Raw genomic sequence first — 22,140 nt, forward strand, 5'->3', positions numbered from 1 at the left:
CATACCTTTAATCAAAAACTACGGGAAACTATGTGTTTCAACCTTTATTCTTCGGATAATATCTTCCTGTGTTTTCTTATTACGGGTGCCTAATAACGGGGGAATTACGAAAGTTTCCTACGGATCTAAGACACGTTGCTAGGTAGTTTGTTCGGGATATCTCCTTGTTGCCGAGCATTGAGGCAAGTAAACCTGAAGTACGGAGTAACCAACTATAGTAGTAACCTATTCTTTAACTTATATGTCTGAGAGGGCAATACCAGCCTCCCAGATATGTCTGGCTCATGTGAGAAGACTCTGGGAAAGTTGTTTAATGAGCTTCGTATCCACAGCCCATCGTCAATGATAGATGGCATCAGCTTGCAAAAAAATCCCAGCGTCCCTCCTCGATTATTTAGACCAATGTGGTCATTATTATCTGTGCTCATGAATAGAGTCGAGGCTCAACTACCCCTTGTTCAGTTTCTCTCGTGGGTTGACATTGACAAGCCACCCCTTTCTCTCCTCTCCATGGACGCATTCGACGGCCCGTGTTCGCGCCCGTCAAAATCGGGATCGAGATATTGTTCTAGACCCAAATTTGCCATATCCCCATCACTATCTGCATTGCCCACTTTGAGATACCGTATACGCGACTGAGTTGTGACTTGAGGCATGCAATAATCTCAGATATTCTCCTTTCCAGACAATTGGCGGCATCCATGGCATGGTCACTCGATGCTATGCGGGCTATTATTCGCAGGATGTACTACGCAGAAGTGCTTTTACAGCCGCCCCTGAGACCAACCTATTGTATTGATTAGATTTACACGAGAGGGCCACTGTAAAGTGCACCTACAATTGGATGTTAGTAGTTCTTCACTGGCTTACTGTTATCCGTACCTACCTATGGATCTTTACGGTTATACCCTTAGGTTAGGCTTTTGGGTGCAGAGGGTACAGCAGCACCTGAGCTGCTAAGGTAATTGCCCACGCGAGAACCCCACCACTAGCAAGCGCAATCATTGGATGTGGACCGAAAGTCAGCCCGCTCTTTTCAGAACAGCCTCAGTTTCTCCGTTCTCTTACAACAAACAGCGCAAACAATATCATCCACGGCCACCAAGAGACGAGGTAATTGCTTCGTTCCGCTCAACCAATCATCGCATTGAAGACCTGCCTATTCCTTGTCGTTGATTACTTGCCTCTGTCTAGACGGCAAAAAGGAAGTTAAACACCATGGCCCCATCTGACACAAACAACCGAGCCACAAAGCCTCCGGCCTCGGGTTCAAGTTCGGGGGATGCCGATTTGGCCCAGGTGAGTCAAGTCATGACCTTTTTCTTTTTTTTTTTTTTTTTTTGAACTCTCCTACATATGTTGCTCCGATATCATTTTGCCGCTCCAAAAAGAACAAACAAAAACGTGTGGGGATGACACACTTTGCCATCTCTCCAATTACGGAATAGCAGCAAAACAACACCATGATGGCCGAGATGATCGTTGATATATTTGTTCGATTTGTTTACCGGTTGTTCGATCTGACAACCAAGCGTCACAAACAATGCTCTTTCTGTTCCCCAATCTCAATACCATTCCTCAACATGCCATTCATTGATTCCCTATCTATTCCCACCCCAAAAAGTCTAGACCCGGCCTGCCCGTGGAACGTTTTATACCTTAGCTAGACCCAGCCAGTTGGTCGAGACCTTCTCGCTTCGCTTGGCTGCCACGAGTCGAACCCTCCTGATTTGCATCTGCATTCACATTGGCATCCTGCATTCTGCATCTCTGATCCCTGGATCCTGGGGTTGGTTGGACCTTGGGGGAATACTGGTATCATATCACTATTTTGTTGTCAGCATTCTTCTGTTCACACACCCTCCCGTTTTACTCTCATTGTCAATCTATCCCTCACTATTGCTATTGCACTGCATTGCATGATATTGCATGTCCGTTCACTGACAATTTTCTGTTCCAGGCCTACCGAGACCTTGCTAGGTATACTATTCCAAAGTTCAACGTCATTCCCCAGTTCATCTCACTGTTTATTCACATTCACACTCCCTCTCACACGACCTATCCTTCCCATCCACTGTCTTCCCACTCTCGCATTTCCGTTTTACACATTCTCCTTGCCACCATTTGCCATCAAATCACCTGAATTGCTTCCGTCCAACTTTTTGGTAGGACCCTGCATGCAACGAAGAACTCCTCGGCCTCTAGATCCCTTGACTTGAGTCTCAGTTCACAGATCTATTCACCTACCGGCGTGCTCGACACCTAGCTATGGCCAAAGCGTTTAGCCATGGCGATGGCGATTTTCAAAATGCCATTTTTTCAGAATCTGAATCTCAAGAACCTCAGCTGAACAAGGTCCTCGGGAGATCGGCATCTATTGGCACCGATAATCACCCGTCACTACCCTTGCATCTCCGGGATTGTACAGTCCCTTCGTCGGTGAAGGAAGTCTCCGATTGCCTCCTGACCCTTGTATCACTACATTCTTAAGTCGCTCGACATGCATTTCATTGGTTATATAAGTTCTTGGGCTGTCTTGGTGACTCGCAAGCGAGGCGAGCATCCCTAGCATAGACGTATCACGATATCTTCACAGCTTGTATGACGCAGTCGTTCCTGTTCCTACACACCTCACTACCCTTGACATGACCTTCGTCTCCCTGCTACTTTGGCATCAAACTTTAAGAGCGAATTTTTAAGAACCGCAACTGACACAAAGGCTCCATAGAGGCGAGCAAGCGGCCACAGCCCTTGAGAATAATCTTTCAAACCTTGAGAGCAGACTCGATGCCATCCTCGCTGCTTTAGAAGCCAGAGAAACCCCACAGATGCCCGCCACCGCAGCTAAGGCCAACAGCTCCCCGGGAGCTGCAGACAAAGATCAGAAGGGCAGATCACTGGACGGTGCTAATGGCGACGCAGAAAAGATTGAAAAGGATGCAACCTAAGCGACCAACCAGTTCGAGCAGTGGCTTCACATTATTTCACATAGGAGACAAGACAAGGGAAGCAGGGTGTCAAGCCATTCATCAGTCTCTTCCCCAAAGACTCTTATGCTTGAAATATCTGGACGGTAGCGGCCATTTGATAATCATTCCCTATTTCGTTGAAAAGACATCCCTATTCTCTCACCTATCTTTCGATCCCACGTACTCCTCGAGCTCAGAGGCTCATGTCCAGCCCCGTATAGAAGGGCAAAATGAAATAATAACATGAACGAACAGAGAATAACCGGACAAAACGCGATGAGCAAACCCGTAGAGCAAAAGATCAAACAGCAATCCATGTGAAACCCCCCATCCTCGAGTGACCTTTCTCCAATCGTCCCTTCCTTATTCTAACTGTGGTCGCCGACATGTATCGTATACTTATGTTTTTGTTGTCGGATCATGTTCATCTAAATCGATATACGTCGTTGTTACGAGCAACTGGATCGATAAACGTCCTTCTTTGCAGGAAGTTTGACGTAATCGTCCTCCCATGAAAACCCCAGAAACGCCACATGACAAATATAATGCGATAAAAAAGAATTACATCCATCTCAAGCTTCAAGCAAATGGAAGCTGAGGAACGCCGAGACAGTGCTTTGGACCTTGCCAGGTATCATGATTCGCTGTCGCTTAATCAACCAGTGCCTCAAGTTCGTGAACTTCATGTCGGTCATGACCAGTTCATGCACCAGCTCCCGTGATAGACAGCTGGTATTGTCATAAAATCCACGAGGGGTACAGGAGTGGTGTGGTGACCGGAAAAGACCCTTCGGTGAATCTCAACTGGTTGCCTCACAATGTGCAGTAGTATTTCGCAATGACGGACGTAGGCATGTGATCCATCGTCATCTCGTTACTGACTGAGCGATCTCATGAAAGCCTGAAATGCGAGAACCAGTTAGTTGGTAAGACTTCGCATATCAGAGAGGTCAAGACGTGCTCTTGCCAGGGGATCCTCATCAGTAGCCAGAATGGCAGGGCTCTCCTTGCCATTTCCCAACAGAGGTTCTCGACTCGTGAATGAGCGACTCTCGAGTGTGGGTCGTAGCAGACCCTGTCCCCCCTCCTTGTGCTTCGATTTCGTCTCGGCATGAAGTGCCAGTTCCCGTTCACGATTCTTTTCAAGCAAAGGGCCGCCGAGCGTCGCGCACTTGAGGATCGTCTGGATGAGATGGTTTTGCTGCAAGGGTTTGGACAGATACTCGTCCATCTGAGCTTGGATACACTTCTCTCGGTCACCCATCATGGCGTGGGCCGTTAGAGCAATGATAGGTGTGCGGTGGCTCCCTATGCCACGTTCGTATTCTCGAATCTTGCCCGTGGCTTCGAAGCCTCCCTACAATCAGAAGCGTTAGTAAATCTGTCTGCGCGATGACTGCGAGGATTGAGTTTGACGATGTTGATACTTACCATGATCGGCATTTGTACATCCATAAGAATGACATCGAATTTCTTGCTTTGGACGGCTTTGACAGCTTCCCAGCCGTTACCAACCACTGTTACCACATGGTGATACTTCTCGAGAATTTTCACTGCTAATCGTTGGTTGACGGTGTTGTCTTCGGCGAGCAGAATTTCGAAAGATTTCGTGTTGTCAGCGAGTGAAGGTGTCGCCCGGTTCTCGAGAGCCGGAATCATGCCATTTCCTAGATCAATGAGCTTGCATGGCGTGGTCATATACGACGTAATTCCCAGATCCAAGCACGACTTCAGACTAACGTGAACAACTGGTGCCAGCAAGACGATAGGAAGGTACTTGAAATCGTCCACGGCTCTTAACCTTCTCGCAGTGTCGATGGAATCGACGAGGATAGCATCATAGGGAAGGGAGCCACCGCTTTGAAGACGAGTCAGCGCAGGACTCTTCTCCGAATCCACAACGACAGGCTTCAGCCCGATCTTCTCAAGCATAGGCTTGATTGAGGTGGCGTTCTGCGACTGGGCCTTGTCGACGAATAGCACTTGATGACCTCGGTAGGGGCGGATCTGTTGCTCGATCAGAGCAGCATCGTCAGGAGCAAGCTTGACTAAGCATGTGAAGTGAAATTCACTGCCCTTGCCATGTTCACTGTTTACCCAGAGATCACCACCCATGAGATTGACGAGTCGTTTCGAAATAGATAGACCTAGACCTGTTCCGCCAAACTTGCGCGTCATGGAACCATCCGCTTGTTGGAACGTGTCGAAGATCAAATCCAGTTTATCTTGGGCGATTCCTATGCCCGTGTCCTCCACGACAAACTCAACCGCATACTCTCCAGGTCGGACATTGTTTTGCCCCATGCTCTCCTTAATCGTTAGGCTGACCTCACCATGCTCTGTGAACTTGATAGCATTGCCAACAAGGTTGAGGATAATTTGTCTGAGACGGAAGGAGTCGCCAATAACGTAGTCAGGCACGGAGCTATCGACCTTGTAGGTGAGATCCAAGAACTTCTCATTTGCCTTGACAGCGAGAGTCTTGAGGGCATTGAAGACGGTTCCACGTAGTGTGTAAGGAATCTCCTCAATGACCATTCTCCGAGCTTCAATCTTGGAAAGATCCAAGATATCGTCAATTATCGTCAAGAGGCTATTGGCAAGATTATTGACAATGTTAAGCATCTCCCTCTGATATTGAGTCAGATCGGTGTCCAATGTCAGTTGAGTCATTCCGATGATACCGTTCATCGGCGTTCGAATTTCATGGGACATGTTGGCGAGGAACTCTGACTTGGTCTTGTTGGCAAGTTCGGCAGCTTCCCTGGCCTGAGTATTACGCTGAATAGAATCGCGCAGATTTGAAATCATCTGGTTGATCTTGCGCTTGAGCTCGTCCATCTCACCCGATGCTTCGACGTCGACTAGTTTGGTGAAATCCCCGTCGGTGGCCAAGTTGGTTATATCTGAGAAGGCGCGCACTTGTGTAGTCTGTACGAGTTAGAAAATGGGTTTCCCACAAGGTCATCAAAGATTACTTACCAGGTTACTGGCCATTGTGTTGACATCTGTGGTGATCTCTTTCCAGCGGCCGTCTAGACCACCTACGTCGGCTTGAGCACCCATCTTTCCATCAACACCCACATCCTTGGCAACTCGCTGCACTTCGTAACAGAAGCTAGACAAACGGTCAACCATGTTATTGATGGTTTCTTTCAGCACTTGTATCTCTCCATTTGCTTCGACCTTGATCTTCTGGCTCATGTCGCCGTTCGCAATGGCTTGAGTAACTGTTGAGATACTTCGGACCTAGGATTTGGTTAGTGACCATGCCAAATTTGAGTTTTCTGAGTAGATATCTGAGCCTTACCTGGACTGTGAGATTTGACGCCATTGTGTTGACGTTTTCTGTGAGATCCTTCCATTTACCTTCAACATTGGCAACTTGAGCCTGTCCACCCAATGTTCCATCTGTGCCTACTTCCCTGGCTACCTTGCTCACCTCAACGGCAAACGTACCAAGACGATCCACCATCTGGTTAATGGTGTTCTTCAGTTCTGCAATTTCACCCTTGACCTCAACCCCAATCTTCTTTGTCAAGTCACCTTTGGCGACAGCTGTTGTAACCTTGGCAATTTCTCGCACTTGAGTGGTCAAGTTCATGGCCATGCCGTTGACGTTCTCCGTCAGATCCCTCCAGGTGCCTTCAACATCATGCACAGTGGCCTGCCCTCCCAGGCGTCCTTCGGTTCCGACTTCACGGGCAATCTTGGTAACCTCGCGAGCGAACTGTTGCAGCTGGTCAACCATGGAGTTGATGGTTGACTTGAGCTCGAATATCTCTCCCCTGCAATCGGCTTGGACCTTTTGTGTAAGATCTCCCTTGGCGACAGCTGTGGTAACCTTGATAATGTCGCGCACTTGAGTCGTCAAGTTGTTGGCCATGGCATTGACATTGACGGTGAGATCGTTCCACATGCCCTGCACTCCCCCAACATCGGCTTGCCCGCCTAACATGCCTTCGGTCCCGACATCTCTCGCTACACGTGTGACTTCAGAAGCAAAGGTTCGTAATTGGTCCACCATGGTGTTAATCGTTTGTTGTAATTGCAATATCTCGCCTCTGGCAGGTCGTTCGATCTTTTTAGTCAGATCGCCGTGGGCGACGGCGGTGGTAACCGATGCTATCTCCCTCACTAGAGACTTGTTAGTCACAGAATATCAATTTCGTAATCCAGGCAAAGTTGCAAACCTTGATCAGTAAGATTCTGGGCCATAACGTTTACTGTACAGGCGGTTAGCAATTTGTGGTACAAAAGACTTTGGGAAATGTGAATATACCGTTGTCAGTCAATTCCTTCCATGTTCCGTCGACGCCGCCGATACGGGCTTGGCCACCAAGCAATCCTTCGGTACCGACTTCACGAGCGACTCGCGAGACTTCGCTAGCAAATATTTGCAGCTGGTCCATCATAGCGTTGATAGTGCGCTTGAATGTTGTGATTTCAGGGTCCATTTCAACAGTGTTCATGCGAACCTTCATGGTCAAATCACCGCGAGCAACGGCTGTAACAATCTCTCCAATTTCTCGTAGAGCCTTTTGGAAAGCCTCGTTGGCTTTCTGATGCTTCCAAAGCTCGCGCTCCAGAGTAGCAATACGTTCCTGCTCGAGGATCTCGAGGGCTCGCTCTTGTAGCTGCTTCTGCTCCAAGAGCTGAGCATTTACACCAGCGAGCTCCTGGCGCTGACTATCGAGTAACTTGGATTGGTCGTCCACATGTTCTCGAAGTCCTTCAAGGGCTTCTTCGGTCAGCTGATAAGATGGCAGATGCGGAGAGTGCAGGCTACCTTGGGCGTGAAAGACTTTAGGCTTGGGACGGACCGCCACAGCCTGAGCCTCTTCGCCAAAAAGAGTGTCAATAACCTCGTTGGGCGTTTCTGGGAATGGAGAGGTAGCTGAGGCCTGGCTCTCGAGCTTTCCAACACGTAGAGCAAGGTTCTGAAGCTCGAGTTCGAGCTTGCGCTTGGCGGGAGTATCTGGCCCTGGGAGTTGCACCTGAGAAGCTACACCAACCGGTATCGAATTGGGCAGGCGGGGATCGGGAGCAATCGAGGCGACAATCGAAGCCGCAGCGGCGAGGGCCGCGTCGTCAACCATGGTGATGCAGGTAGACTGCTAATTCGCAGCTGAGTAATGGAGAAAGAAATTTTTTGCTGGTTTCCTTTTGTTTTATATATAAATATTTTCTGGCTGCGCCGAGTCGGACGTCTAGAGTGGGTGGATGGGTATAGATTGCAGATTTGTGTCGATGGATGACACAGCGCCGGGTCGGTGAATTGTAGAGAATACTCAAAAACAGTACGACGCAAGGCAGGACGATGACCAAACTAGGGACGCAACAGCGGTCGACTGCGCAGCATCCTCGATTGTCGAGAGTTTGGATACGGTCACAGTACAATACACAAGGTGACAGTGGGCGATGACCTGTCGAGTAGAAACGGGCGAAGATGAGACAAAGCAAAGCCGTTGTGAACTTGAAGCCAAACAACAGAGAAGACGAAGGAGGGTATTGTCGAGACTAATCCGAGCCTGTTTCGTAGAGGTGAGAGGTTGGATGGTAACGTCGCGACAGACAGCGAGGTTTGAGGAGGAAAAGATTAGGCTGAAAGTCCAACGGGAGCCGTTTACGAGTTGACTGAAGTGGGCGTAGTGCACTGTAAATGGTAATGGGGTGAGGAATAGGATTGGGATCAGGGACGGAGCAAAGTACTTCAAGACAGCTGGAGAGGGGGATAAACCCAGTTCAAAAGGTGGTCCCAGCTGCAGCGGTGGCAGCAAGCACTGGACCGCAACACCGGTGTGGGGATTCTAGCACGCCTAGGTACCTTTTAGTCTTCCACTGACAGGAGAGTCCTTGACTCCCGTCCTCGAGTACCTCTGGTTGTTCAGGGAGCTCGCGAGGACGCCATGTATCTCCGAGTTGGGTTGGTGCTGTGTAGATCCCTCGGTCGCTACTACAGCACAGCACAGCAAGAGCAGTACGAGGTGGAAAGGAGGGCGACAAAAGAGATAAAAGGCGGAGCCAACCAAGCGGTGCTAATGTCTGAACAGGTCTAGTGAGGTTTCTCTTTTCGGATCGAAGTGGTGTTTGACTCTTTCACTGTACATCTATACCATAATAATCTCTCTCGCCATACTGCGGTACTGAGAGGCATGGCATTGGCTGGCTACCATTGCAGTTGGAATTACCTCGACTGAGTATGACTTCGGCTGTTGTGAGAAAAATTGAACCCTGCTCAGAAAAGTTATTAGTTGGAGAATCGTAGCTCCATACGTCCAACGATGCTACTCTACTACTAGCTGTCAATGAAGTGAAATTGGACTGTGATGTGATCTAGTCGAAGCCTGAAACTTGGGGGATGAAACCATATCTATCAACGGTGGAGTGGGAACCCCGAAAGTAGTAGGGAAACGAGTGATCATAGCAGGGAATTGTGAGTAGGGGGCGACTCTGGCCTGGGTTTGGGCAAAGAAATCTTTGCTGTTGGGGTTTTTTACGGCATAGTAGGTCTGCCTCCTAAATCATGTGTAAATCCCGATATATTCATGCTGTAGAAATATGGCATGTCCCATGATAAACGCATCTCCTGTCCCTCATAATGCTACGGATAGATGATTGCGTATGTAGTTCAAGATCTTGTATGTGGCATTGCAGATGCCAGTCGATTTTTCGTCTCTTTGCCTCTTAGTGGAGGCTTAGTACCTTAGTTTCTCTGCTTGGGGTTACAAAAGTCATTATTCTTATAGGTACCTACTCACCTACCTCAAGTGAAGAAACCCAAATCTCCTGAAAAGACCACGTTCTTCGACCCCAAACCAATTTACCATAAATCGATAGTGACAGGCTGCCTCGCAAACGGAGTCTGCGAGCAATGTCACTTTTTTAACAAGGGCCCTTCTGGGGAAATCTGAGGCTTGATAGCCAATGGTAGCATGCCCAGGAGGCTCTCCCCGCCTCTAATGCAGGCTAGCGGCTGCACGAACGAATCGATCGACATTATTACTGTCCGCTAATGTCTTACGGGCACTACATCTGTAGAGGCGGCTGAGATATTGGATGGATAATTAAACGGGAAACGATGGAGGGTGTCACTTTCTATAAAATGTTTCTCTCCTACTCCTATCCAGAAGGCAGTTAAGTACTGCTATAGTACTCGTGCCTCCAAAACCAAACAGCCTCTCGTCTCATATCAATCTTCTCAAATCCATCAGCATCCTATCGTCCAGTAAAGAGCAAGTTAACCGCGCAAGCAAGGGGCGGTTTAAGAAACACTGTATGTACATATTGTGCCAGTGCCGCAACCGCTTTAGACGTATTCAATTTCCATTTGTTTTATGTTTCCCCTCTACTGGTTTGTCGTTGTCCCGCAAAGCGGTCAAATACCGGTAGACGGTTACGAGTGGCGTGCACCCTTTCATCAGAAGAAGCCCCAGGGTTTAATTACCACCAAATTCAAAGGCATCTGAGACGCCTGGGTCAAGTATACATAGTTTGTTATTCCTTTGGAGTCGGGATTGATTAGCCTACTCACTGACGAAGTTGAACTGAACTCTTAGCTGGCAAAGAAATGTCGCAAGAAACAACTCGATGTTGGTCCACCTTCGAATCTTGCCCAGAACTACAGTACTTTCCCCATTCTGTTTGAAGGATGTCCACTGCCAACAGTCACGAGTATTCATCAGTACAAGCCCTGGCTGCCAAGGGCCAAGGCTGTTGATGTGGGGTGGTACTATGCTGAATACTCGCACAGTGATGATACTTCCCATAACCGAGTGAGAATTGGAGGCTGAGAAGCCATGGGTCGAGGCCAGACTGCAGTTCTGATCGTGTCTTTCGACCCAGGACTTTGAGGACAATCCAGTATGTTCAGCACTGTTTGTGTTTAACTAGCAAGCAGTCACGGCTATGCATAAAGAGTGTGTTCTCGTGTTGCTAGATTTTGCGAATGGATCCATCTAGTGCGATATCTAGACGCGGCTCCGTTGTCATTTGCTGAAACGGCTTCTCGAGCTGTCAATAAGCGGCATCCTCGTGGGCTGGTACGGGTCCCCCTTGCTTAGCCCGAAGATGAACTAGGATAGGTATTTCCACCGCGATCTTCATCCGAATTCTTGACCCGACTTCTCATGCACGATCACTCACCTATATTGTCCCATCGGTCTTCTGAGTGCACTAGAAAGGTGCTCGCAGTAAATATTCTGGGTCACACCGTAAGCTTGCTCCATCTTCAGCTTACAGCACAATGCTGTTCAGCGAATAGTGCAGTTATCACCGTCTAAAAAATGAAAATAGATATCCGAAGATTCAGGTGTCTTAGCACTGTGCAATTCTCAACAGATGCTTACTGTTTCCGGACTGACTTGGTCCCCGCAGGTTGCAAATGAGAGCTGAGCAGCTGGGCTTTTGGCCACGAGGGAGCGTGCTATCGCCGCGTATGGTACGTGGTGTTTGCTCAGTACCGCCAATTACGAGCAACAGGGTTAGGACATACACCATGAGATGGGCATTGTGATGGACAGTGTCTTGTGTTTCAGGCAAGGCTGGCCAAGTGTTGTCGCTCAGTCCGCACAGCGCATGCTGCTAATCATTACTCCTGGGAGAAAACCTTTGTGCCACTGAAATCAGGAATGGCTAGTAGTTTGCGCTGGCATTCTCAAAGGCCGTCTGTATACCGCAAGACCACATATACAGCGAGGAGACTTAGCTAAACACATCACTGCTCACGTTCCAGAAAGAACATATGGTCGGGGAGCATCTGACGGGTATGATATCCAATTGTTTTGCGGCCAGTAGCACATACATACAGTATTATCGCGAGTTCAGGGGTCGTTCAATAGGTGGGTCGAGGTCTAAATCGAGTCAGCCACCCACGTCATGGTGCAGCTGCGGCACGTCGGTTTCTTATTCACCGACAGGGGTGCCCTTGATTCAACTCCTAATTTGTGTGGACGACATCTTTGAAGCCCCTTATTTGGCAAATCAAAATCGAGCTTGGCAATTGCTCGTGTCGTTGCCGCTTGAACAAAAAGCCCCTCAAGTTGAGGATCTTCGCAAGGCGCTTTGTAGTCCGCACGGTATGGTTTGGACACAAGAGCCTCTTTCTAATGGATATTTCGACCATTGTTACTGTCTTGGACATCTGAACATACTGTACGTGGGGTTGGCCCGTCCTCCTTCGAGATTGGTGGCTTGTAGTCCACGTGAGATATGTTTCGAATCCATTCAGTCACAGAAGCACGTGTACGACTCGGCTTTGATTTCAAGATCGACGGTCAGAGACATGGCACGAAGGGAAGGGATAATAGGGAATGGGCTAAAGGGCCAAGAGCAACGCATTCTTCAAAAGACGGCGGCACTTGACAACTGGTTGCTCACAAATGATCTGGCTGGTACTCATGGCGAACACCAAGAGCTGCCTCATATCCTCAAATACATCGATGGTTCTGGGCTTCATGAGCTTCTCCCTACCATGCGCCTTGGGCTTCCTCTCATTTAACAACGCTGAAGCCGTCGAGCCATTATCGGCACCGTCAGTTTCAGTCGTTCCAAATGAGGTACCCCGAATGCCTACCAACTGGCAATCACCACCAAAATAGTCCAAGGCCGCTCAAAGCGATGTCGAATCGCGCTTATAACCATGGAACCCGCCACTGACTTGGCCTGGATGACATTTTCTTCTAGAACCAAAACCAAGGGCTCAACAATGTCAGCCCATCTCCACTCGGTGACTTACCTATTGTGATGAGTGGCCCTGCAAGCTTTTTACCAAACAAGTCACATTCGATTTCGAGTGTGGCGGCGAGGGGGGGCGTAAAAGGATCCCCTGTTAATACTCCTAGATACTGTACTTGCTAGGAGTTTCTAGACATGTGTTGGTCTCATCCTCCAGAAAACACCAAGACCCTACCTAATTCCAAATGCCCTGCTCTGTTGAAACCGTCGGTTCATGAGAGATCATCGTTCCGAATTTTATCAAGCAGGGGCTCAATGCAGCACGGCGCACAACTGCATTGCCAAATTACATATCGCACTCGTGTCAACCAAGGCAGAGGTCAGTCAATAACTATGAACAAAAGTGAGAGTGATTTCTCCTCCCCTCATTCAAGGCCCTGTCTACAATGGACAATGGATTGACCAAGTGCTCCGCCCTTCTTTGTGACGGACAAGCCGGCTCAACTTCAGTGGAGTTGAATTGGACCCTCAAAAAGGACCCTGAAAATGCTGTCATTTTTCCCACCTCGGCGGCCGTGTTTCTCAGCGGGCAGGGTCCAGCAGACCACCGAGCTAGTATTAGCTTGCATTTTGAACGGTTACCCCCTGTATTGTCTGTATCCCTTAGCCTCCAGGGCTGTTGCGGTCTTGGTCAAGACGCCGCTCCTCCGCCTTCGCTCGGTTTTCAAATAGCGGACAAGATGTGGACTATTATTGCTTCTTTCTTAGTTGGATCTCGGTATCGGCGACAAAGCGGCCCTAATTCATGCTTGCGTGCTAGGGAACCCCTATCTATCCCCAGCTTCGTTTACGTGGGAGGCGTCTTTGTGGGATGCAGCCAAACGGCCTCAAACCTCCCTCTCCAAGACAACTTTGACCCTGAATTAAACCAATGCAGGTATGGTCACAGTGTATTACGCGCCACTTTTGCTCGGCCGAGTCGCACATGGCATGTTACTTTTTGCATGTCTCGAAAACAAAAGACAAAGCACAGGTCAAAGGATCGTTGTTTTGTTAGACGTTGCTGGCAGCCAGCTTTGCGATTGATCATGTTTCCATCTCGTTCCACTCCTGATCGTAACCAACTCGGAGATCGGCAACAAGCATTGATCACTGTTGGGTTGTGCTCACAATATTAGGCTGAGTTTCATACTTGCTTGCATCAGGTTAAGCCACTATTCTGCGACCAGATCGGAAGCTGCATCCAGATGTAGGGTAGCGAAGGTGAGTATACATTGAATATGGAGGAACGAACACTCTCGACGTTGAATGAAGGTTTAGAAGCTTACCACCATTCATTGATCTTGCTCGAGTTTTCAGTTGCCTCTTCTACATTAAGTGCACTAAGTTTCAACGTGAGACATTTCCACATATCGAGTTGCTTATAATAAACAGTCTCGTATTGAAACAACCATTCGAGTTTCACACAGCATAACCACATTGAATCCCTAACAATTTCAGACTGCAACCAACACTCACACTTATTATATAGCTCAACAGTTACCGATTAGAGCAAAAACATCCACGTATAATAAATTAACTACAAAAAACTCCCTGCACACACGAATGAGGGTATCTGATGCGTTCTCTTCCTGCCAGATAGATAGGTAGATATCAACAAAAATACAAACCAAACTACATCATAAAAACCTTCGCAGGCCTTCCAAACCATCCAGCGATGTCCGTCGTATCAATGAGAATTATGTCCATGATTCCCCCTCTTGCCTCCTACCACTCTTCATCGCCTCGGCAAGTTATTACGCCCGAAGTTACCACTGAAAGCAGGGCCCGCGGACGAGTTCCAACCTTGCGTTACACTATTCTTGACAATCAGCGCCGCAGCAGCAGTGGCAGCCTGTCTCTCCTTCTGGCGATGTCGGTCCTTGAGATAGTGCGCTGCTTCGGGCCGCATACGGAGGATACGTAAGATCATATCGTCGCTCGGATCCGCCTGCGCTTCGCGGCGCTTGGCCTCCTTGGCCTTACGCATAGTGCCCAGATTACGACTCATCATGATACTCTTGCCACGTCTAATGGTACCCATACTGGCGAACGACCCTGCGCCGCCTAGCGAGGCTCCGAGAGCAGCTGGAGCTGACAGACGGTTACTCTGTGAGTTCTGCTGCTGGAGAGCCAAGCGTGCGCGTTCTGTTGTCGCAGCTGCCATTCTTTCCGACTCGCGTATCAGACTATTAGTATCCTCGAAATAGAAGAAGTTCAGCGATGCCAGCTCGTGCCACTTAGGCGACTTGAGGGTCTCTGCTGGAACACCTAGCTGCTCTCCCGAGTCGTCTCTGGCATTGAAGAATTGGAAAAGCAAGTCCAGCCAATGGTAGACAATGTCTAACTCCTTACGTGTAAGGGGTCGCTGTTGGGAAGGCTTCTCAGACAGAGGTGGCACTAAGAGATTCTCAATCACCATCAAGACCTCCTTCCATAGTCGTGCCATGACAGCATCCATGGTGGCCTTTGTCAATGTCTGTTTCATGATAGCAAAGTTCTCGTCAAAGTATGCAAACAGGGGTGCAAGAGCCGCTTCAACTTGCGCTGGAGTTGCAGTCTGCACTGTCGAAGCTCGCTTTTTCCAGAGATTTGTTACAGACGCGCCAATACCGCCAGTACCGAGCAGGTGTCTCAGAGTCTCCAAAGACAATGTGTGATTAATCTGAGAAGTGAGCTATTCAATGTTAGTAATAGGTTTTTCTTTTGAGTTTGTACAAGAGTCGAATCCTTACCTTATCCGTGACCTTGCGGACCATATCTCTCTCAGTGCGCTTTAAATGACGAAAGGCCTTTCCGAAATGAAACTGAATATCGTCTCTCTCGCCCTCCATGCTAACTCTGATAAGTAGTCGACCCTGTGAGTCTAGGTCCAACCAGAACTCGCGAGGTAAATAGTCGCTGAAATGAACGGGATCGAGTTTGAGCGATGTGCGTCCAACATAGTCGTGGTCACCGAAAGTATCATAGTCCCAAATAGTTGCGATCATGTTGACTGGGCCCTGAACTGTGATGTCGAAGGTCTCGTCCCAACGCGGGTTAAGACTCCTCTGAATGATCCGTGTTTTGTGCAGTCTCTTCTGATATTCGTCGCCAAATACCACATAAGGATCACTGTAGCCGTTGGCATCACACGCCTTGAGATCCTCGGCCTCAACTACTTTGATCGTGAAGGTGTACTTGTTAGGTCGACGGGCCTTTTTCTTGGGTCCGTCAATTCTTTCCAGTAGTGCAGCGCAAGCATCGGGATCCATAGTCCGTTCCAACTTGTCAAGCTCCTGCATGGCGTATTCAATATTGTTCAGTTTGACAAAGGACTGTAAGCGTTAGCAATACTCATAAAAAAACATCTCATACCGAGTGTTTACCTCTGAGTAAAATTGGAAAGGTTCGACACGATCTTTATTGTTCCAGGCATCCTTGGCATATCTCATCCATTTCTCTTGAGTAGTCTGGGTCTGTGCCGCCAATTCCTCAGCTGAAGGACGGTCCATCTCCTTCGCGAATTTTTGATCAACAAGTTCGCAGTATTTGCCAATACCTGCGGCAAATGCCTTCGAGAGGGATGTCATGAATCTGGCGTGATGTTCATCGTTGCCCCAGTTGAGGTTAAAGACAGTGTCAAGGGTCTGGTTGAATAGCATAAATATGTCAATGATAGAAACACTGTGCCTCTCCGAATCTCGTGGGATATCCTCCGGGTTCTCAGTGCGTACTTGGAACTGATCCTGCTTGACTGCCTGCTCAACGTACTCCTCGACTCTGCTTTCGGCGGCACGAACCCATCGCCACACGAAATCGACCAAAAGGTCCTCGACATTGAAGGCAAATGGCCGACCAGGTAAAGAATCGTTATGGATGCGGCGGATTGCAACCAACTCTCTATATAGTTCGAAGCCATCTTGTATGTCAAGTTCGGTGCCAGTCTCTTGAGCCATCTCCAAAATGGACTCAATGATGGCGTTCGCATCCTCCTCGAACCGAGGGAACACTTCTTCGACCAAGATCTGGAAGGGATTTACGCCCATGATCTCGGGATTTTTGTTATAGCGTTTGTTGATTCTCTCGCATAGCTTGATGACTGTTTTGCCTAACTTGACCACATTGGCAAAATCCCAGTCATTCCGGTCGGCTGATATCTCCTTTTCCATGTACTGGCGGTAAGCCTCTTGAGCCTGATCATGGAGACGCTGGCTGAGGTGCTGAGAGAATTCTTCAGTAGCCTCGGGTCTAGGAGAGAAACATGGGTCGCTGAAGATGTGATTGTCCAATATGTACTGGACGACGCCAATTTGGGGTGGTTTCGTATCATAGCACTGTTCCATCCTATCATAAAGGTCACGGAGCAGTGTCTCATGAAGGGTATTCAGAGTGTGTTGGTAGACGGCGAAGTCATGCACCGTCCAGCGGCTGGGGTCGATCTCAGATAGAGGAGTCGAGTAGTTTGATATATGGGGAGGCTTCTTGACTTCTGGCAGTGGTGTTTTGACAAAATCGAAAACGGCATCCAACTCCTCGGGGAGCAACTCCCGATCAAGGTAGTTGCGTGATGCAACCTCAAGTAGAGTGATGAGCCTGGAGCATTGGGGCACCCTCCATCTCACGCACAGTTCAGTCAAAAGGTCCATGGATTGTTTTGATAGGGGTTGGTAGTCAAGATCAGGATCGCTATTGATCTGGTCAAAGGTCATAGCATGTTTAAGAATGTACTTGAAGAAGGCTCTGGGGTCTGGAGGGACAAAGGTGTAAACATTCTCCTCGACTGTTCGGATACTAGAATCACCACCAATGTTCAGAGAAGCGAGGTTGATAGCTGGATCAAAGCCTATTGAAGCATCAAACGCCGGATCGCTGTATGTAGATTGAGGCCTGCTGGAGAAGCCTTTGTCGATGTTGCTGCTCGATGTCTTGGCAAGCTCTGGTTTGGCAGTCAAAATATCAAGCATCATCTGGGATAGATGGGGTGACTCGGCTTTCTTCCACTCCTGAAAGGCCTCATCAAGATCAAAGTCATCACTCCTCAGAGCACCAGGCATGTCGGAATTTAGCCTGTGCTGATACGACTTGAGATCCTTCAGTGCAGCCTCTTCTGTCCACACTCCTTTGTTCTCATTGATCTCGGCTTGTGCTTCCGAAAGACTCAATCCAAAGATCCTGACTACCTGCTGAACCAAGGGCATGTCCTTGACATCATAACTCAAAGGTACGACGACCTCGATAGTCGTGCCAGCACCGTCAGATCCACCGCCAACCAAGTTTTGATCATTTGTAAGGAGTTTCTTCTCGAGAACACTCAGCTTGGACATGAGTTCAGTCTTATCGCGATCGTGGCCCTGGTCCCGAAGAATAGTGGCAATCAGGCGAACAAAGAGAGCAAGATGTCGGTCAGGAATAAGCTTCCAAGAATCGTCATCAGGAGCGGCACCTTTCTGAGCTGCCTTGGTGGTAGACGTGTAAAACATGAGTATGAGCGGCTCAAGCTTCCTCTCCTTGTCAATGGTTTTGCGGAAGTTCCTTTCAGAGAAGGTAGTGTAAGCTTCTGCAAAGCTTCGCTTGACAGCAGCATCATTATAACCCGGGAGGCGTTCGCTGCCCCTCAGCACGCCGCCGCAACGTTCGAGTAGAGCGCTTGTAAAGTTGTGAGGCAGCTTGAAGCTTGAAGAAGAACCGGAGGTGAATTCTTGGACGAGTGCGCCAACGCTGGTGTGAGTTCGGACGGGTTGCTTTGGAGCTGGAACATATTGCTTTCGCTTGGCCTTGGGCTGAAGGAGGTAGTGCAGATAAGCGGATCGGAGAGCGAAGCTGCGGGCTTCATCATGTTCGACGACAATTGCTTGGGCTCTGGAGGCTGCGCGGGCCCGGCCAAGATCTCTGCTGCTGCCCATGCGAACGCCTGGATTGTAGGAGCGTCGGGACTCTGACGACATTGTTGACGATCGAGGGGAGGCGACAGTGACAGCGGTATGGCAATGACGAGTACAAGGGCCTACAAAGTGAGGATGGAGATTGCTCGGGACGCGAGATGATACCTAAAAAATGGTCTTCTTCTACGCGCCCCAGCTCATGACACTGGGTATCGGTCAAAACGTGAGATGTGGTCAGCAAAGGTGGATGCTGATGGTGAGTTGGAGGTTTGGGCGAACGTGCGCGACAAGGGAGAAAAGGAGCGAGGGGTCCTAGATATCTGTCTGAGCTATCAAATCTGGATAGCAAAAGAGCAATAGATAGATATGCGGTGAGGTTTAATGGAATATCAAAATTCGCATCCTGTTCCTTGCAGTTGTGGAGCAGAGTGGTTTGTTTTGCTTTGTTTCGACTGTAAGTAAGGCACTCAATATCTGCTCCAGCCTAAGGTAGTTGATGGATGAAAGATTGACGGTGAAGTGATGGTCCAGGATGGAGCTGGAGGTCAGAGCCGCCCCGGTCGCAGTGCTTCAAGAGGTCAAAGAGACAAGGATGAAACAAGACGGGAACACAGTAACGACAGATCACACAACCTTTTGTTTGTGGTAGGTATTTGATTAGCTGGGAGAGTGTGATGGCCCTTGGTTGTAGCATAAAGGAAGCATTGGAGAGCCTGCATCATCCAATCCAATGGCATTAGCCTCCCGTCCCCTCTAATCTACGGTCGCTCACTGTTGACACAAAGCCTAAAATGGGACCCAAAACTACAAGGTCCAGCCCAAGGAATGGGGCGAGACGTCATCCATTCAGCCCATGGGCTGAGGAACCTGGCCGGGACAGGTCCTTGAACCGCTAATCCGCTAATGGCATCGCCATAGGACCCTGAGGAGCGCTAGTTTGATCCTATCCAATGGAAACAACGGCGTGTTTGGGCGCTTATGTATAATCGCCTGGAATTCAATTCCATCATGGCATTCTGCAGTTCATGGATTTCTTTATGTATTTTCTTATAATAACCTGAGCACGAAGGCGGGATACATATCTGCACACGAAATTCTCCACGCCCACAAGTGGTCGCCCAGGAATTGGATGCAATCAATACCTGAATGCCTTTAGATAATCATAAGTCTTCCTTTCATATTCCCATCTTTGTTTCTTTTGCTTGACATCTTCACAATTCACACCTGTATCACAGCATTGATCATGATTTGTTTCAGAATAATAGCACTTTACCTACACAACATTATATAAAAAAAGTTGTTATAATAGATAATAGACAGAGTCGATCTAGCATCTTATATGGGCTCTTCAATAATTTAATACTTTTATAGATATTTTATTCTAGATATAGTACCTACCAAGTAGGTAATTCTTGTACGAAAGTAAAGAGAAAACATGGGGCGTTATCGGATTTTGGGCACTTGATTGTACCCAAGTTAGTCGATGTTTGGTGTACTCACACTGAGTAGTGTGCCCTGGACATTTACTACCTAACTGTTGTCGTGGTTCATCAATTCTTCGAATTGACCATCCTCGACTCTGACTGCTATCTGTCTACCCCAGGTATTAGCATAACTTGAGTCTCATATCATACACAGTTATCATACATGTCTGCAGAGCGTTGACGAAGAGCTGAGCCACTATCTAACAACATGAACCGAGGGCTCGGTACCCACATAGCAGGCATCAACTAAGTACTTGGAAGCTTTGGGGTGCGATCATGTGTAAGATTCTCGTGTCTTGAATATATCCCATTTTGGTTGAGGTGGCTCACGAGGTTGCGGAGATCGTAATCTTGTGTTGCGTTTTGCACCTCGTTCATAGTGTGTGTCCGAGTTGTGCTATCCGTGCCCTTATTATGGACAGGACCTATCTGCACACTTGTCATGTGAAAGAAGCACTAGATCAGTCAGTATCACTATCTCTCAATGTGCGGCTGTTGGTTATCACCACCTGACTCATGAAGGATGACGAGCATGCACCAGGCAATTGGCCATCGACCTACTGTATGTAGGGGTTCGATGGTCAAGGACCCAAACCCCGCTGTAGAAGAGCCACCTAAGGACAAGGACCCTGGCAGGAGATGCCTGAAGGGATCAGCAGCAAGAGTTCCTTGTCTAGAGTATCCGAAAATGAGCCAGGGTCAGACAAAGTTCTTAGAGTGGATGAGTACTGTACTGTATAGTAAGGTAGGTCTGAGATATGGTAAGTCTTAAGAGACGATGACTTGCTTGTGCAGGGAGAACTTCTCATGAGCAGATGATTAGATACAGCCATGTTAACTGAAGAAACATCAGAGTATCAATGATCGTCCAGTATCGTTCAACAACGGCAAAATGTACCCTATCACGCTTTTGAATTCAGCCTGAGCCCAAGCGCCCACCAACAGCGCCGTTGTGTTTCAAATTGACGCATGTAACTGCATCCCCCGGTTTTGAAGTGTCTGCGGGTACCTTGCCTGGCACTTGATGGTGCTTGGTCTTGGTTCGAGTTATAGACTCCATAGGTTGGGTACTAGTTAGCTCATAGAGATAGCAAAAAAGTCCAGCAAGCTAAAGCAAGAGTTATGTATCTAGTCACCGAATGCCTGATATCCTGCATTATGTGATCATATCAACCACAAAGACAAAATCTAGTACCTAAGTGGAACAATACAGTGAATCAGGAAATGCTGCCTGGTACACAGTAAATGCGACTACCTGGCAGGTAGGTGGCCAGTATGTAGCAGCATTACGGTTGAATCAGTCTTTACTTTGTGTCTTGCATGCATTAACATTGAGACCGCAGAGCTAATGAATGCACTGTATCTATCATCAACAAGCCGCAAATTACTTCACAAGACATTATTATAGGTAGGATATGTATCCGTATATTATGTAGGGTAGGCAAGGTGTCTTGATTAGGTGAGGAGACTCCTCAGCTCAAGATCCTAGCCGACGAGAAAAGAAGAACTGAAAATCCCCTTTCCTAATAATCCTTGGATACCTACCTACCTTAGTACCTAGACACCTATTGACTTCAATTTTGCTGCTCTAGCCGCTTCGAACCTGCTGGCAACCCCTATGTACCTCGCTGGGCTTTATTTTTACTTGAGATAAGTCTCTAACGTGCCGCTTTTCCTCTTTCCTACCCTTCCAGAGATGGCCATTCATCTTTGGCTCCTTGATCGCGAATATTCAACAACGTTCAACATTGTCGTTTTTGTCCACTCTGTCGTTGATAGCATTACGACTACGACAGGCAACAGCTCTTTTTATCTTCTTGCTTCTTGATGATAGTCGAGTTCACAACTGCCTAACTTGACCCGCGCCCACAGCTTCACCACATTCGTACGCCCCCTTCGACGTTGGCGCATTCATTATATACGGGATACTCGACAGTCAATAGTAGTTATATACTTCCCTACCTACCTACTTATTAACTATGTTAGTTATCTGACCTTGACTCCTGGCGGCCGATTGACGAGCAGTCGCAAATAGCCACACGAGTCTGATACTGGCTCTACACCTAATCGAGGTGCGAGTGGGCCACTCCGGTTGGCTCAGCGCCAGAT

The 22,140-nt window shown here is 48.2% G+C and overlaps 4 protein-coding genes across 4 annotated transcripts; 1 reads left to right on the forward strand and 3 right to left on the reverse strand.

The window, feature by feature from the left end:
- Positions 1–903: 903 nt before the first annotated feature.
- FOBCDRAFT_218558 (uncharacterized protein) lies at positions 904–3,122 on the forward strand. Its single transcript, XM_031176874.3, has 3 exons — positions 904–1,299; positions 1,961–1,980; positions 2,729–3,122. The coding sequence occupies exons 1-3, from the start codon at positions 1,219–1,221 to the stop codon at positions 2,946–2,948; spliced, it is 321 nt and encodes a 106-aa protein (XP_031048007.2). The 5' UTR covers positions 904–1,218; the 3' UTR covers positions 2,949–3,122.
- Positions 3,123–3,888: 766 nt separating this feature from the next.
- On the reverse strand, positions 3,889–8,068 carry FOBCDRAFT_198857 (uncharacterized protein; the record flags this gene model as incomplete). The annotated part of the gene is made up of 6 exons (XM_031176875.2): positions 3,889–4,326; positions 4,401–5,900; positions 5,952–6,218; positions 6,280–7,106; positions 7,163–7,195; positions 7,252–8,068. 6 exons carry the CDS (start codon positions 8,066–8,068, stop codon positions 3,889–3,891), a joined length of 3,882 nt encoding a protein of 1,293 aa, XP_031048008.1.
- A 1,974-nt stretch (positions 8,069–10,042) lies between these two features.
- Positions 10,043–11,479, reverse strand: FOBCDRAFT_258625 (uncharacterized protein; the record flags this gene model as incomplete). Its single annotated transcript, XM_059611229.1, has 4 exons — positions 10,043–10,443; positions 10,504–10,844; positions 11,115–11,217; positions 11,464–11,479. 4 exons carry the CDS (start codon positions 11,477–11,479, stop codon positions 10,409–10,411), a joined length of 495 nt encoding a protein of 164 aa, XP_059466962.1. The 3' UTR covers positions 10,043–10,408.
- A 2,757-nt stretch (positions 11,480–14,236) lies between these two features.
- FOBCDRAFT_24055 (uncharacterized protein) lies at positions 14,237–18,862 on the reverse strand. Its single transcript, XM_031176880.3, has 3 exons — positions 16,052–18,862; positions 15,419–16,000; positions 14,237–15,360 (listed from the first exon to the last, which is right to left on the reverse strand). Exons 1-3 carry the CDS (start codon positions 18,608–18,610, stop codon positions 14,422–14,424), a joined length of 4,080 nt encoding a protein of 1,359 aa, XP_031048013.2. The 5' UTR covers positions 18,611–18,862; the 3' UTR covers positions 14,237–14,421.
- Between the last annotated feature and the right edge of the window lie 3,278 nt (positions 18,863–22,140).

The sequence above is a fragment of the Fusarium oxysporum genome, chromosome III, assembly GCF_013085055.1.
Source record: "Fusarium oxysporum Fo47 chromosome III, complete sequence".
NCBI classification, from domain to species: Eukaryota; Fungi; Ascomycota; class Sordariomycetes; order Hypocreales; family Nectriaceae; genus Fusarium; species Fusarium oxysporum.

What these genes read in the sequence shown, in the direction of transcription:
- FOBCDRAFT_218558 (XM_031176874.3), top strand. Translation starts at nt 1,219, where the DNA reads ATGGCCCCATCTGACACAAACAACCGAGCCACAAAGCCTCCGGCCTCG. An exon ending in GGGATGCCGATTTGGCCCAG is followed by an intron (nt 1,300 to 1,960) that starts GTGAGTCAAGTC and finishes TTTCTGTTCCAG; the next exon opens with GCCTACCGAGACCTTGCTAG. An exon ending in GCCTACCGAGACCTTGCTAG is followed by an intron (nt 1,981 to 2,728) that starts GTATACTATTCC and finishes AAGGCTCCATAG; the next exon opens with AGGCGAGCAAGCGGCCACAG.
- FOBCDRAFT_24055 (XM_031176880.3), bottom strand. Translation starts at nt 18,610, where the DNA reads ATGTCGTCAGAGTCCCGACGCTCCTACAATCCAGGCGTTCGCATGGGC. An exon ending in CTTTCCAATTTTACTCAGAG is followed by an intron (nt 16,001 to 16,051) that starts GTAAACACTCGG and finishes TAACGCTTACAG; the next exon opens with TCCTTTGTCAAACTGAACAA. An exon ending in TCCGCAAGGTCACGGATAAG is followed by an intron (nt 15,361 to 15,418) that starts GTAAGGATTCGA and finishes AACATTGAATAG; the next exon opens with CTCACTTCTCAGATTAATCA.